The 17,277-nt window shown below is 39.6% G+C and overlaps 2 protein-coding genes across 2 annotated transcripts in view; both read right to left on the bottom strand.

Moving 5' to 3' along the window:
• Nucleotides 1–7,668: 7,668 nt before the first annotated feature.
• Nucleotides 7,669–10,341, bottom strand: LOC141439594 (uncharacterized). Its single transcript, XM_074103885.1, has 3 exons — nt 10,144–10,341; nt 9,691–10,070; nt 7,669–7,935 (listed from the first exon to the last, which is right to left on the bottom strand). The coding sequence occupies exons 1-3, from the start codon at nt 10,172–10,174 to the stop codon at nt 7,696–7,698; spliced, it is 651 nt and encodes a 216-aa protein (XP_073959986.1). The 5' UTR covers nt 10,175–10,341; the 3' UTR covers nt 7,669–7,695.
• A 765-nt stretch (nt 10,342–11,106) lies between these two features.
• LOC141439915 (cytochrome b-c1 complex subunit 2, mitochondrial-like) overlaps nt 11,107–17,277 on the bottom strand; it is a 30,444-nt gene continuing 24,273 nt past the window's right edge. The window contains exons 7-11 of the mRNA XM_074104373.1: nt 16,319–16,373; nt 15,221–15,335; nt 14,357–14,476; nt 12,188–12,355; nt 11,107–11,355 (exon numbers count right to left, since the gene is read on the bottom strand). Coding sequence (XP_073960474.1) covers nt 11,282–11,355; nt 12,188–12,355; nt 14,357–14,476; nt 15,221–15,335; nt 16,319–16,373 — 532 coding nt within the window. The 3' untranslated portion in view covers nt 11,107–11,281. The remainder of the gene's footprint in view (nt 11,356–12,187; nt 12,356–14,356; nt 14,477–15,220; nt 15,336–16,318; nt 16,374–17,277) is intronic.

Genomic DNA, 17,277 nt, shown 5'->3' with positions numbered 1-17,277 from the left:
CCCCGACACAAAAAGAGGGGTGTTATAAGTTTGACCGCTATGTGTGTCTGTCTGTGGCATCGTAGCTCTTAAACGGGTAGATGGATTTGAATCCGGTTTTATTTATTTGAAAGCAGGTTTTCTAGCAATGGTTCCTAGACATGTTTTATCAAAATCGATTCAGCCGTTTTTGAGATATTGAGCTTTGAAGTGACAAAGTCGGGGGTTTCCAACTTTTTGTTGGTTAGGTTATTGATAACTGTAATAGGAACGTGTCAATAACGGAATGTCAAACGCATTCATGTCATGACTAGGGTTGCCAACTATACTGTTAAAAACAGTATTATACTGTTTTTCACAACATTATACTTTTTACTGTTGAACAAAAATAAAGTATACAATATACTGTTTTCAGCATCAAAATGCCTAGCACTGAGCACACGCTAAGTCAGTGCACCTTACTTAGTCAATCACAGAAGTGGCGTTTCAGGACGAATCTGTCAATGTATCTTTTTTTTTTTTTTTATTTGACTGGATGGAAAACGAGCAAATGGGTCTCCTGATGGTAAGAGATCACCACCGCCCATAAACATCTGCAACACCAGGGGTACTGCAGACGCGTTGCCAACCTAGAGGCCTAAGATGGGATACCTCACGTGCCAGTAATTTCACCGGCTGTCTTACTCTCCACGCCGAAACACAACAGTGCAAGCACTGCTGCTTCACGGCAGGATTAGCGAGCAAGATGGTGGTAGCAATCCGGGCGGACCTTGCACAAGGTCCTACCACTTGCAAATCTGTCTTGTGATATTGACAGCTGTCACCCGCACCAGGTCGCTGGCGGGCCGCACGTACATCTACAGCGGGCTACATGCGGCCCGCGGTCTGTTCATCCCTGCCCTAGATGATGATAAAGATATATCGCAGGTGGCCACGGTAATTCGGCTTCCCCAACCACTCCACCCACGGCTAAGGCAATCAAATTAGCAACAAATCATGAGGCCGCGCAGTAAATCAACCACTACCGAACTTCGCAATGATGTTCCATGTTCCCAACTTCGCTGGATTACCCGTAAAAAGTTCACAACATAAATTTCCGGGTGCTCTGTTTATTTATTTTGTTAGCGCCGTGGTGCGGTGGGATTGGACTGCGCAATGTATAACCTACTAATATTATAAATGTGAAAGTTTGTGAGGATGTTTGGTTGCTACTCATCACGTCTAAACCTCTGAACTAATTTAGATGAAATTCGGTATACAGATAATATGAGTCCCGAAGAAGGACATTGGGTAGTTTTTGTCCCGGAAAATTGCATAGTTCCCGCGGGATAGCGATAAACGAATACCTACTACACGGACGCGAGTACTGCCTTTTCGCAACGTAACGTTTGGCAACCTGTTTCATTTCGCAACTTTTCATTTCGCAAACTCTAAAACTGTAAATATTTCAAAATTTATTTCAGGGCCATCGTGTAGAACCCTTTAGGTTAGGTTAGGTTAGTTTAATAAAAATCCTGAAGTATTTACAGTTTCAGAAATATTAAACAGTTGGGAAATTAAAAGTTGCGAAATGAAACAGGTTGCCAAACGTTATTCGTCGAAACATTAGTAAACCATACGGACGGAGTCGCGGGCAACAGCAAGTAATAATATATAAATAAATATCACGGGACAAAAATGCTGCGTTTCTCATGTGTTTTTCATGAACCAATAGGAGCGTTTCATTTACCTCGCCTCGCTCCGCTCAGCTGTTTCCACCAGAGATGTGCAGTGCGAGGATAGGTAAATGAAGCGTTTCTATTGGTTAATGAAAAACACATTCCTCACAACACATCCTCGCACATCTCTGGTGGAAACGGAACCTTAACACCCCCTAATGACCCCTAATGTCAAGTGTCCCGTGATATTTATTTATAGGCTGTTAGTTGTCTTTTAGTCATCATGTCAGCCGAAAGACGTCCACTGCTGGACATAGGCCTCCCCCAAGGCTCTCCACTCAGACCGGTCTTGTGCTTTCCGCATCCACCGCGATCCCGCGATCTTAACCTCCATCTTTGTTGGAGGTCTACCGACAGCTCGTCTCCCGGTCCGCGGACGCCATTCGAGAACCTTCTGACCCCACCGGCCATCAGTCCTGTGAGCAATGTGCCCCGCCCACTGCCACTTTAGTTTCGCAATTCTTCTTGTCTTTTAGTAAATACTTATAAATATGTAACGAACCCTGCGCTGACTAGTCTGACTAGACCATGATTGGATGTAGGAATGTGCGAGAAAGTTGTGATTGGTGTTCAACGCCGGTTAGCTCAGTTATTGGACGACAGACAAAAAGCCTGTGTTCGATTCCTGTTAAAGACAAATACCTAATGGTCCACATTAGATATTAGAGTAACTCCAAGAATGAGAGAATAAGATGGTCAGATGCAGGGTTTGCAGGTGGTAGGACCTTGTGCAAGGTCCGCCCGGATTGCTACCGCCATCTTGCTCGCTAATCCTGCCGTGAAGCAGCAGTGCTTGCACTGTTATGTTTCGGTGAAATTACTGGCACTTGAGGTATCCCATCTTAGGCCTCTAGGTTGGCAACGCATCGGCAATACACCTGGTGTTGCAGATGTTTATGGGCGGTGGTGATCTTACCATCAGGGGACACTTGCTCGTTTGCCATCCAATCGAATAAAAAAAATAGGTAGATATATATCGTCGTAGGTCGCGGGTGAGCAAAGTATTGTTTATGAATACATACCTAGTTCATTGATATGGACCTCAGCAAAGTAACGCCTGATTTAATAAATTACAAATATATATATTATATATTGAGTTTCTTGCCGGATTCTTCTCAGCAGAGGTTTTTCGAACCGGTGGTAAATTGCTTGTTATAGCCTAAATTGAATAAAGATATTTTGACTTTGACTTTGAAAAAAATACTGTAGTTCATTACCTACCCTCATCATTATAGACCTTCCAACCAATAATGCTTTACACTTTCGTGATTCTCACTCATAATTATTACCATCACGCTAACAAACGAGTAACAATTACTCGTGACAACGACCACTGTAGTGTGGCCGAAACCTCGAGATTATTACTCGTTGTTACTTTCCAAAATACCACCAAAGTACAACCTAGAAACGCTGCAAACACTTGCGGTGGCCTCATAAAGGTTGTCTGGACCGGAAAGGATTTTTCTTGCAATCCCTGATTGGACGTTAACCAATCCCGTATCCCGATTTATCGCGAATCCCGGGAAACCGAGAAGCCCCAATGGTATTAGCTATTTTATTATTGCATTTCTACACCCTGAATAATGACTTTAAACGGTATTTAAGCTGGGGAAATGTGATGCAATTTTCTCGTTGAATGTTTAGAGACTTTGCTGCATAAAGAGTGGCGACAGTGGCGTAGCGGCAAAATACCATAAAAATTTAATGGTATGTGTGAAGTTCCAATCCGCAGTGGGTCCGTGTGGGAACTACGGTCCAAGTGTTCTAATTCTAGGACTGTGCCCAGCAGTGGGACGTGTACAGGCTGGGATGATGATAATTCCAACCGATTAGAACGTGTCGGTGTGATGGGGTGACAAATAAGAATGACCAAGTGCGGGTAGTTCGTGATACGAGTGCCGGTACTATTTGTGATAAGTGCGGGTAGTTCGAAGGACTCGCGCTGCTAGGCAGACTTGACACCCTACACTTCAGTCTACTCGTAACCACGGCCACTGTAATGTTGCCGAAACGTCAAGGTAAATATTACTCGTGTGTGTTAGCGTGATAAGTCCTGTGCGTGGTTTTTTGACTATGATTAGAATGAGTATCCTAAACAAGAGGACGGCAAAATTTTCTTTCGCCCCGGGGGGCTGATACCCAAGATACGCCACTGAGTGGCGAGGGCGAGTGTGAGGGCGATTTCATTGCAAACTTTTAACGCATTTACTGCCACCGACGCACATATGCGTTTCCGGAACTTCGCCCAGTGCCGCTGTCATAATTATTCATACATTTTGAACGCACATGTGCGTCGGTGGCACCTGTGGAAGTCAGGTGGCAATGAATGCGTTAAACTCTTTCTCGTTGCTCCTTTGGTTTGGGTCAAAGCTTCTAGTACCATCAGCCAAATAAGTGGTCTATCAATTTTTAAACAAGTTCCTGTCAAATGAATATGTCGCTAAAGTCGAACTTTCAAGTTGACAGACACGTCTATTGGCGTTATTGTTTTGTGACAAGCAAACGATTATCAACTTTAGGGTGGTAGACCACATATTTGGCTGATGGTACCTAGATAATTGAAGTCTATTAACCTTACCAACAAAATGTTGGAAAACCCCCGACCTTTTCACTTCAAAGTGATTTTGATGAAACCGATTTTGATAAAACATGTCTAAGAACCATCGCTAGAAACCCTACACTACTAACAGCCCCTAGTACGCTCGCGTCCCCATACAATCTTAGTTTCGTTCTAATTTACAAGCAGCGCTACAGATCAAAACGCAACTTTGCAACTATAATGGGAGCAGCCGTTACGATGCTTATAATTTGGTTTGGTTAAAGTAAAATATAATGGAAAATAAAACATTAAATGTAAAAAATCAAAAAACCCGACTGCCAAAACTAAAAGGAACAAAATAAGTCTAGTGGTCTAGAACTCAAGTTCAACAGTCGGAACCCATTACTAAGAGTTTATGAGCGTCACGATTTAAATGGGTCCCGACTGTTGAACTTTAAATTAGCTACTTAACAGAGTTCTAGACCACTAGGCTTATTTTGTTCCTTTTAGATTTGGCAGTCGGGTTTTTCGATTTTTTAAATTTAATGTTTTATTTTACACTTTTTTGATATTTACGTGAAAACGGTAGATTAAAAGTATTATAACCCATATATATTTAGAATGGGCTAATTATGAGCTTTCATTTGATACCCATATTGTTACAATACAAAATATTTTTTTTCGCAGACGCCATATTGAAATATTATATAGCCTATGTCACTTCGACAGTTATGAAAATTCCAATGATACCTCATATGTCAAAATCCGTCTAGCCGTTTAGGCTGCAGCGAGGACCAAAGAAATGGTCATACATACCCACATACATACATACATACATACATACGCTCGAAAAACATAACCCTCCTTCGGGCAGTCGGGTAAAAACAATAACGAATTTCCATTTCTCATACAAAACTTAAAATTAATGTGATTTTATTTTGTTACATTGAATATGAACGAAAACTATAAGCATCAAAATAGCTGCTCCAATTATAGACGCAAAGTTTTATTAACCCCCGACGCAAAAAGAGGGGTGTTATGTTTTAGTGTGTTATTTGTAAATTAGAACGAAACTACTTTTGTATGAAAATGACGACTCTTAAATCATTTATCCATGAACAGTCGGTTTCTACTTAGTGAGCGATGTAAATCATTTATCTTTGATCTATTAAAGAAATGTAGATAAAATTAAACCATTTTGCTTTGAACATATAAATCGTTATCGTGTACTTAGATATTTCTACCCTGATCAGAGAATTGTGCAAAATGGGTCAAGACTCAAGTTACATCTAACTTCGTAAAAAAAAATACATCTAACTTCGTAGCAAAATATGGCGCTTTATGATTAGGAGCAGTCTTCAATTTTTATTAAGTATTTTGGGAACAGTGGCTTTTTTAAATCTTTAAAACGCTCTCCTGTTAAGTTTTCAAAATGGCGCTTGAATCAAATAGCCTTTTAACCGTCGATTTTATCCAAGCAAAATTACAGATCTTTGCACTAACAGTCGTTCAGCTAAGCCGCGGACGGACAGACGGACGAACATAGCGAAACTATAAGGTCTTCCCAAAATTTACTTCTCACTGTTCCAATTTCTTCCTCTAAGTTCTATCATAACTCCTTCACTTGCACTTCAACCCTTTTATGGAACTCTCTTCCCCTAGATGTGAGGAAAGCTAAATCTCTTCCTATTTTCAAAAATCTCGTCAAGGCTCACTTCTTGACACTGCCTTCTTAGCTCTGTCCTCAGTCTTTCTGTGTTTATCTATTTTATTTCCTAATTTCTTATCCTTTTTCTCCCATTGCGGCCTTATTGTTAATTTATATTGCTGTATTATGTTAGTGGTTTATGTATTGTATAGTATTGCATGTATGTATTTATATAGTTGTTTCATTTGTATTTATTTTAATGTTATTGATATTTTGTTTGTTTTTATTTTCTGTTTCTGTTTCCGCCACCTATTTTTGTAACATATATAATTTCTTGTTCCCAAATGGTTGTCTGGAAGAGATCGCTTTTAAGCGATAAGACCGCCTATTGTCTACCGTGAATCTAAGTGTTTATATTATAAGTATTTTTACTGCTTTATGGTGTGCAATAAAGAATATTTGTATAAGGCTAGGTTCACACGGCGCAGTCCTGCACGATTTTTTATCGTACACGTTTTAAAATCGAATAAATGTAGCTTTGTGTAGAACCGTTTATACGATGTTCACACGTGAACCCTGGTTAAGGCGCCTTGTAGGACTATGAGACAAAAAAAAAAACCGGCGAAGTGCGAGTCGTACTCGCGCACGAAGGCACATAAGTACCATTATGTATACAACATTAGACATTAGCAAATCAATCATCATCATCCCAGCCTATATACGTCCCACTGCTGGGCACAGGCCTCCTCTCAGAACAATAGGGCTTGGGCAGTAGTTCACACGCGGGCCCAGTGCGGATTGGGAGCTTCGCACGCACCATTGAATCGCATCGCAGGTTTCCTCACGATGTTTTCCTTCACCGCAAAGCTCGTGGTAAATTTCAAATGAAATTCCGCACATGAATTTCGAAAAACTCAGAGGTGCGAGCCGGGGTTCGAACCCACGACCCTCTGCTTGAGAGGCGATAGGTCAAACCACTAGGCCACCACGGCTTTTTTTCTTCAAAAAGGCAAAAAATCAAGTTTGTTGTATGGGAGCCTAACTTAAATCATCATCATCATCATCCCAGCCTATATACGTCCCACTGCTGGGCACAGGCCTCCTCTCAGAACAAGAGGGCTTGGGCCATAGTTCCCACGCGGGCCCAGAAGCCGTGGTGGCCTAGTGGTTTGACCTATCGCCTCTCAAACAGAGGGTCGTGGGTTCAAACCCCGGCTCGCACCTCTGAGTTTTTCGAAATTCATGTGCGGAATTACATTTGAAATTTACCACGAGCTTTGCGGTGAAGGAAAACATCGTGAGGAAACCTGCACAAACCTGCGAAGAAATTCAATGGTGCGTGTGAAGTTCCCAACTTAAATATTTATTTTATTTCAATTTAATTATTTATTTTTAAATTGATTATACGGCTATTAATATCAAGCAAAAAACGGCAAAAAATTCACGCTTGTCGTATGGGAGCCCCCCTTAAATATCTATTTTATTCTGCTTTTAGTATTTGTTATTATAGCAGCCACAGTAATACATAATTCGTGAAAATTTCAAGTCTCTCAAGGACAGACAGACAGACAGACAGCGGAGTCTCAGTAACAGGGTTCTGTTGGCACCCTTTGGGTATGGAACCCTATAAAGACTGAAAATGAACAGGGAAAGTTGTTGACCTGACAAAATTTACATTTGTTTTACCTAAACTTCTGTTGTGGCCGCCCCCCTTTCTAGGGGCCCTAGGGATATCCCTTCCAAAACTGGGCTCTGCCTGGTTTTAATACAATGAAACAAATACATACAATTAACTACTATATTCCGACAACCTATGCCTTGTAAACATCAGTATGATGATAATTTATCTTCTTATCGATGCCCAGGAGCTGCCTGATAATGAACTCCGGGAGCCTCTTGTGTCTCCAGCGAGTGGGGAGCGGGTTGTGGTTGGCTTTCTCGATCTTGCTGGCCACATACTGCTCTGCGGAGAACTCGTTGGCCTCCTTGATCATAGCCAGGAGCTCGTTCTGGAAGATCTTCTCTTTGATTTGACGGCGCCGCTGCCTTACCTGGAAATAGGATAAAATGCATAAATCTTTGCTCAAAGCTATTTGCATTTACCGTGTGTTTGATCTGTCCCTTGTGTAGGGAACTGAGCGAGCACCCAAGAGGCTGACATGATCATCTGGAGCATTCAAACCCAAAAGGTTTTGTGTGCGTTTGTTAATCCTTCTCTCTAAAGCTCTCTCAGCTGGGCTGCTTTGGATGAAATTTGGTATTTAGATAGCTCATCTTGAATAAAACATAAACTAAATTTTAACCCAATATTTAAGTGAAATAAAGTCCTAAAATCTTATCCACTAAGTGCAGAAACATGTTTTTTTTACGCACTCATTCTTTATGCAATGTAAATGAGAACCACCATGTCATTTTTGGAAATTCCCAAAGAAATTAACTTAAATCCTCAAATAATTTATTGAACCAGGACAGGTACTTTGCAGAGGTTCATATTATGTTTCAGTTTCAAACAATCTTATTACTTTGCTGAACAAGACCTCATACAAACTTTATAAGGTTGCGGGTGAGCAAAGTAATTGTTTAAGTTCATTTAAATCCTCGAATTTCACTTTGAGTGCTAGATGACAATATATAGACATTACAGTATTTATATAAAAGTGGACAAATAGGCTTACTGTTCACCTGAAGATGTTAAGTAACCACTACTGCCCATAGACACCTTTGAGGTCAAGAATATGTTTACACATATACCTTTGTCACTGTATATCTTCCGACAATTTTTAAAAAAAGTTCAATCAAACATGAAAAGGCAGCAACAAGCTGCTTAAGTAGTGGCATAGCTACCGGAGGGCTAGACTCAGCCCAAGCTCAGGGGACCCCTCTGACTCTTGACTTACAAACTATAATTGGTTATTTGGAGTCTTTTTGTATTTTTTTATTTCAACTCCAAATTTGTTACTTTTACGCACGCAGCACGGATTGCTGAGGACCTGGGTTCGATTCCCAGCGCTGGTCTCTTTTTCTGGTTTTTCTGTGCATCCATGTCTCAGTTTGTATTTTCGATATGGTTACAAACTATAAATGACAAATCTGAAGTACGTCAAATTCAGAACACCGCGAATATGGAACAAACAATTATAAATAATTCAGTTACAACCCTAGATCATTGTTTACCCCAGGGCCTTTGGTTAGGTACCTAGCAATTCCGCTGTACTTAAGAGCTGGCAATGTTGCATTTTTGTTATTTTTTCTCATTTATTCCATAAAAATTTAATAATAATAATAATAATAATAAATTCATTTATTTCGGGCAACTTGGCCCATACAATAAATACCTTACAGACTAACATACATATTTATAATCAATATTTAAAACTAATTTGGTGACAAAACGGCGTGACCCCGTTGAGTCACCAAAAAAAAATAAAAAATTAAAATTAAAACTTTTCCTGATAGAACACTTCTTAATATATAAGTTAATGTGTCTATGTCTACTCCAATTATTATTTGTGATAGACTTTAATATTCCTTAAAAACGAATTAATGTTTATAACCAGTTTTTAAAGCAAATAAAGTCTATAACAAATAATTATTGGAGTAGACACATTAACTTATATATCAAGAAGTGTTCTATCAGACACCATTATTAATTTTCATTCAATTTTTATGGAATTATCGAGAACAAAAATGCAACATTGCCAGCTTAGCAGGAATATACGCTCTTAAGTTTAACATATCTTTGACCTCGGCCATATCACTGGGATAGCTGGTGCTTTGTTAGCCTTAAAGCCTCTGATATATCTTACCCGAGCCCAACGATGCCTCATCCGCTTCCACAGCTTTCTCCGTTGATGCTTCTTCATCTTCTTCCTCCTAATTACAATCAGCCGCGCTGCCTGGATTTCTTCCTGCTTGATTGAAGGCAATCCAACCTCATCCTTCCTCCAATCTTCAACCAATGGGAGTATAGATCGAGGATTGATTATAGGGATGTAAGGAATCGGATCTTGCTTAATCCTAGCTATAAAAGGCTTCTCCGTGATCTCAATACCGACTTCCCTCGGAGAAAAAGTCGCTCTTGTATTAGAGAAAACGTCATGATTTTGAGTTTGTAATGGCTTAATAACCGCAGGCTTGCACTCTTTCAGGGTGTTTAAGGCTGTTTTAATGTTGATAAACCGCAAATCTGGAATTTCAAACGGATAAATGAGAGAAAATCCCTTTAAAAGAATCACGGCATAACCTCAAAGTGTACTTACATTTGGCGGAGTTATGTAATGAGTTCATCATTTTGATGATTATAATTTAAGTGGGATTCTACATTTATCGTTAGGACATTATACAGTTATAAATATTGATTATTTTCGTCAAGGAAATCGCGACAACTGAAGTCGTATTTTTGAGCGATTTGATGTTTGTCTTTGACAGTCAGTCAGCTGGGCTACTACGAAACTCGAAACTCGAAGTTCGTGTCGTGCTGTCCCTCTGACACTTACACTATTTAATACGAGAGCGAGAGGGACCGCACGACACGAACTTCGAATTACGAGTTTCGTAGTAGCCCTGCAGTACATGTAGTGTTGCCATCTATATACTTTAGTGATGTGCGACTACGAAATAGTGCGAATACCGGTTCTATTATGCATGCACATAGATTTTATGATTACAATTTTTATTAAAATATTGTTCAAAGTTAGTAAAATATGTTTGTAATCAAATCAGTAATCCTTACTCGCGACCTTATTCCAATGCAAGTGTATTTAAGCATAGTATAGTGTATTCCTGCGACTAAAAAGAATAACACATTTATTTTTTGTTTTCTATAAAATAATTTTTCTGACAGTGCGTGTATTAATTTAAAACTTGATATTCTTTCTAACTGATTCGTTCTTTATATTTAGTTTATCTACTGTACCCAATCCTAATAATCCTACTTTCCTACTATTCATACTAATTTCCTACTTTTCCTACTTAATATTATAAATGCGAAAGTTTGTGAGTCTGTTTATTTGTATGTTTGTTACTTCATCACGTCTAAAACTCTGAACCGATTTATATGAAATTCGGTATACAAATAGTTTGAGTCCCGGGAAAGGACATAAGATACTTAGTTCTTATCTCAGAAAATTGCATAGTTCCCGCCGGATAGCGATAAACGAATTCTACGCAGACGGAATCGCTAGCGACAACTACTTTTTTAATAAAACAACGGCTTACTCGTAGATAATATGGGTAAATTATATCAATTAAAAAAAATCATATAGTTCTCTACTTCACAAACAATATTTGAAAGTGATTTCCAATATAAACAGTGCTTGACGAATTAAAGAAACATTTATGCGATAGTGCAGCAGATTGTTTCTATAATGTCAAGTTCCTGGGTCAAGGCCATAGCTCTTATGCCTTTAACAGTTCTCGATCGTGTGGTACCGCTTGCACGTCACCGACTACCGCCATTGCCATGAGATCCCCTGAAAAAAAAATTGTAGTGGGTACTGCACAATATTTAATTTAACTTTGTAATTTTCATTTGTTTTTCCGTACAGGGTATGTAATATTTGGAGTTTATAAGCCCATTTATAAGAATTTCTACTAAAAAGCTGAAATCTGCACTATTCCAAATTATGATAGGCAAATTTTTATCCGAGAAAGGTGCAAAGTTCTCGCAGGACAAACGAAATTACCTATACGTAGGCAACAGCATTATGTATGTATGTATGCTGGTATGTATTTATAATGAAATAGTTTCAGGGCTTAAGATTGAAACCGATATATTGTTAACTTAAGTAACATGAAAAAAACTTGAGCCCTGTAACAGCTGTCATCCCCATTCCATTTCTTGGCAAGTGATTGTACTAACATTGCACTAGACCGGATGATCTAATGCGTAACGTTTCTGACGCTCGCGGTCGCAATCAAACGACAAATTTCGCATACAAAAACTGACATTTGATAGCGATCGCGAGCGTCAGAAATATTAGGCAATACTTACGGCCTCAAAGGTTGTAAACATCATGGAAGAAGCCGTTGCCCAGCAGTAAAACACTGTTAAATCATCAACCAACATCATATTTTAAGGTTTGTACTCTTATCCGCAAAGGAGTTGTCTGTTACCTACCCCTTTCTTCCGGGCAGCTTTTGTCTTATTGATAAGACACGCCTTGAAAGTAACGCCTGATTCAATAAATTATTTATTGATAAGGCTTAACGTCAACATTCTCCTTAACATAGTTGAAATAATCTCGGTCTTCCTTTTCCTGCTCTATCTTTAATTTCTTCAAGCTAGTAAAAAATAGTACGTACTTTTGCACGCTAGCGTCTTGGCCACGCAGATCGCTTCATCCGGCGTGATCAAGTCAACCATGCACATGGAAGTGCTGGCACTGTCAATCTGCTGGTTGCTGGCTGATTGGAGCGCCAGGCCTTCCGACACGCGCACGCAGTCGTCGTCGTGAATGGCTAGTTCCGTTTCTGTAAATTATTTAAGCCCTGCGATTAAAATCTCTTTTCTGATTCAATCATTCCATCCATCCATCCCAGCCTATATACGTCCCACTGCTGGGCACAGGCCTCCTCTCAGAACGAGGGGTTGGGCCGTAGTTCACACGCGGGCCCAGTGCGTATTAGGAACTTCACACGCACCATTGAATTGCATCTCATGATGTTTTCCTTCACCGTAAAGCTCGCGGTAAATTTCAAATGTGATTCCGCACATGTATTTCGAAAACTCAAGAGGTGCGAGCCGGCGTTTGAACCCTCGATCCTCTGCTTGAGAGGCGATAGGTCAAAACACTAGGCCACCACGGCTTGATTGTACATTTAAAAATGTGATATTCTATCTAATTTCAACTTTGCCACCTCGTATCTTTACGCTCACACCGCTATTAGAAAAATGGAGTCTAAAATGGAGCAGTATTTTATTAGTATCTCTAGCTCCTATTCAACTTGTAAACATATTAAATTATTTATTTATTTATTTATTTATTTCTAATAAACATTACATCTATCATTACAGTTACCCAATACGATAGAGTAGCAAGCTCCTTATATATATGAACAAGTGTAGAAATATAATATTATGTGTACTTATATTTTTGCCTAACGGCTATTTATCTTCTATAGCGGGAGAAATACTGTCATTTATTCAGTGGTCACTTGATAAGCACATAAGCACTCGTACGAGGTATATGCATTACCATTAGATAATATATGAAGTTTTCATAGGCGCTGTTCTCGTGAACACTTTTAGAGGATAGAATCGGCATTAAATTTTTCACGTAAATTATATACGTACATAGATAGACGACGAAAGAGGCACTTTTTATCCAAGAAAATTAACCAGTATCCGATGGACAGCAAATAAAATCAAATTTGACTCGGATAAAGTCGAGCCAACCCAAAAACTAAATCAATCACGAAATTACTGAACAGGGACAATCGTTAATAACTAATTAACAATTAGATGATCACTTTCAATTCAATTACTATTGACATTGCTAGAATCAATTGATCATTATCCATGTTAATTTATGACGCAGTAATAGGAAATCAACCTTTTGAAGGCATGATTTGCAAGCTTTTATTTAATTTGCAATGATTGTAAATATGTTGTCAAGATCAAATTTTGCAAGTAGAGAGATATAACCCACTGGATGACAATGAATGTAAGTACAGCCAACCAAACTACAGTGAGCAAAAAAGCATGTATTTTAAAATCTTGACACCTGTCCTTTTGTTGTAGAAAACCTTAGTGTTATAGAAGAGAAAGTTTGTGAAGATGTCTGTTATTTAATCAGGCAAAGAGTGAGTTTTTTCGTGTATTTTACGATTTGACCTTTAACAATGACTGTGAGGTCTCTGAAGTTAATTACCAGGTAGGTTCTATCAATGAACTGAGCCAAAAATCGAAGTCCTTATACGAAAATATTATTATCTTATTATCCTGTGTTATGTTATTTTCATGTGTGTTATGTACAATAAAGAGTTTTACAATACAATACAAAATCTAGAGAAACACGGTGTATATCCGTCATCACTTTTTAATTTTGCTACTGTGCTTCGTACAGTGAGTGCGGGATCTGGAGGTCCAACTCCTCTCCCCTCCCCCCCCCTCCTCTATCCTCCTCCCCTTTAGGCCGGCAACGCACCCGCAGTCCTAATAATGCTGAAGGTGTCCATGGGTGGCGGTGATCACTTACCATCATGTGAATGCTTGTTTGCCAGCTATTAGATTAAAAAAAATCATCATCCCAGCCAATAGGTATTCATTACACTGCTGGGCACAAGCCTCCTCTCAGAATGCGAGATCTTAGGATGTAGTTCCCCTCGCGGGGGCAGAGCGGCTTGGGAACTTCACATACACCATTGAATTGCTTCGCGGGTATATGCAGGTTTCCTCAAGCTGATTTCCTTCACCGTAAAGATCGTGGTAAATTTTCAAATCAGTAGCCAGTTATAAAATAAATGACTTACTTAGCCTCTGCTTGCCAACCTGAATGTGGCAGCAGTCCAAGGAACCCAAGGACTGCAGGAAATTAGAAGCTATTACTGCCGCTTCGCACGCTGTGGCTGACCGGGTTCTCACGAGTATACCTATAAATCAGAATAGAAGTCACGGAATAGAAAATAGTATTTTATGCAACTGTATCGTAATAGGGGTCCTTAAAACACATGCCTCGTTTCATAATAGGGTCACATGAGTGTTTTAAGGCCTAATTACGTACAGTTGCATACAATATTTTATCTATATCCATATATTAAATCCTCTATCATGTTTTCCGCGAACCATTGAGAATGACCTGCATTAACGAGAACTAGGTAGGTATGTCTGCCCCACGAGCTGCGCCCGCGACGACCTGCTGCTGCACGTGGTCGCCCCCCCCCGTGCTGTAATGATGTATGAAATCTCATTACGATACAGCCGTGTTCATAATAGAATCCAATGTCGTAATGCTGGTCATTACCTATGGTTTTTGAACGCATAATTGAGGATTTACTATATGGGTGTAGATAAAAAAGTAACATGCACAATCATACACACTATGACATCTAGGCGATTATACTTCATAGCTACACATGGTTTTGTCACCCTTATCAATACATCATCATTATTTGTGGTTATGTGTATTTTTTAGTATTTATGGCGTCATGGCTTCGTTTATACGAAGCTTGCCTTTTACAGCATTAAATCTACAGCATCTAGAATTATGATTTTTCGTGATAAAGTCTACTCATGATTAAAGTCTTTTCGTGACTAAGTTTTCGTGATAAAGTCTATTCGTGAAAAAGTTAACGGCATAGGTTGACTGCTAATTAATTGATTATAAAAAAAGTCACCAAATATTCCAGTGTCGTAGTAAGAGACGTTGAAAGCTTTCAAGTCGGTGAAGATGTCTCTGGCCATTAGCCCGAGTGGACCCTGCGGCGTCCGGTCTTGCGAATGCTGCCCCATCTACCGGTTATCAAGAGTAATCATCATCATCTCTGCCTACATAGGCTTCACTGCAGGGCATAAGCTTCCTCTCACAGTAAAAGAGTTTCGGTTGTAGTTCCTACGTTGAAATTCTTCGCAGGTGTGTGTAAATTTTCTCACGATGTTTTCCTTTATAAAGCTCATGGTCAATTTCAAACGCTCAGAGATGCGAGCTCAGTTTCGAACCCAAGACCCCGGAAAATTGTATAGTTCATTGTAGTGTTATAGTTTATTGCTAACCGAATCCTACGCGGATGGAGTCGCTGGTAACGGCTAGTCTAGTACTACATAAGATAAGAAAAAAAAAATTAAACGTACTAGCTTTTGCCCGCGGCTTCGCTTGCGCGGAATCCGGTTACCGCATTCCCCTCGGGAATTGTGCATTTTCCGGGTTTAAAAGTAGCATCTCTCTATGCCAAAAATCACGTCGATCCGTCGCTCCGTTTCGACATCAAAGACGGACAAACACACAAACACATAATTTCGCATTTATAATATTAGTATGGATTAGTCAGCCGTAGTAAAAAGCCGTGGTGGCCTAGTGGTTTGACCTATCGCCTCTCAAGCAGAGGGTCGTGGGTTCAAACCCCGGCTCGCACCTCTGAGTTTTTCGAAATTCATATGCGGAATTACATTTGAAATTTACCACGAGCTTTGCGGCGAAGGAAAACATCGTGAGGAAACCTGCACGAACCAGCGAAGCGATTCAATGGTGCGTGCGAAGTTCCCAATTCGCACTGGGCCCGCGTGGGAACTATGGCCCAAGCCCTCTTGTTCTGAGAGGAGGCCTGTGCCCAGCAGTGGGACGAATATAGGCTGGGATGATGATGATGGATTAGTCATGATATAGCTGTAGCAAGATAAACAATCTGTTACAAACATTCGCCTTTATAATATTACTCGTACTTATAGTGGGATTCGTGGAAGAGTTAAAATACTTAATGTTTATTTTACTAACTTACTTGTACGTTACCAGTACCGCAGGATGCAGCAATGAGACTGTGGGTCATCAGACAACTGGTGCGATTAAAAAAAACATTTAAAATATCAACCACGTCACAAATTTATCAACAAAATGTATGAAATATAACATACCATAGGTACCGTAAACTGCTTCAACTTTGCCTTCTGGCCCCAACATTGCCTTATTCGATTTAGAGTCGGTAACTTAGCACTCTTATAGGTTTAAAACTTTTGTCTACACGGGAATTATTATTACGGGGGGATAAAAGTTTAAAAACCTAAAAAAAGTTATCGACTCTAAATTGAATCAGGCAATGTTGGGGCCAGAGGGCAAAGTTGAAGCAGTTCACGGTACCATATCTAATTCGATACATTAATTTTCAGTCTGAAATAATGAATTCCTTTTTCTAAACAAAAACCGGTTTTTCGCAAACGAGATACGCACATCTCTATTTTGGATGTACGTTTCATTCAACAGGATCACAATAAAAACAAAACGTTTTAGTACACCCGGTCGGTACTGCACCGTCTCTTTCTCAAGCAACACACTGAAGAGGGGCGGTGCGCTTGCAAGCCGAAAATCTGTGGCTGTGCTGTACGTTTGATTAATAGTAGATTATTGTCGTGGCCTGGAAGTAGGCAATTGCTGGCTGAGTATGAGTATTAAACGGACGAGCTTGCGAGTCCGTTTAACTAATACGAAGCCAGCAATTGCTATTCCAGCCGAGACTAATATAAAGCTTTTCTCAAAAATGGTGAATAATTCTGAAATAAAACAAACTTTTTCTCAAAATATATTATAAAATTTAATTTTATTCCAATATTTTTCTTATGCTTTCCCGCCTTTTTTCATTAAAAATAAACTGCAGGTGTATTTTTCCACCGAAAACACCACAAGCTATTTCAGCCCAATAGAAAAAGTCCGGAGTTCCAACAAAATATCTGATACCGGCCATTA

The sequence above is a fragment of the Choristoneura fumiferana genome, chromosome 21 (genome assembly GCF_025370935.1).
Source record: "Choristoneura fumiferana chromosome 21, NRCan_CFum_1, whole genome shotgun sequence".
Classification (NCBI taxonomy): domain Eukaryota; kingdom Metazoa; phylum Arthropoda; class Insecta; order Lepidoptera; family Tortricidae; genus Choristoneura; species Choristoneura fumiferana.
Note: the sequence above shows the minus strand (reverse complement) of the source record. Positions and strands in the feature narration are given on the sequence as shown.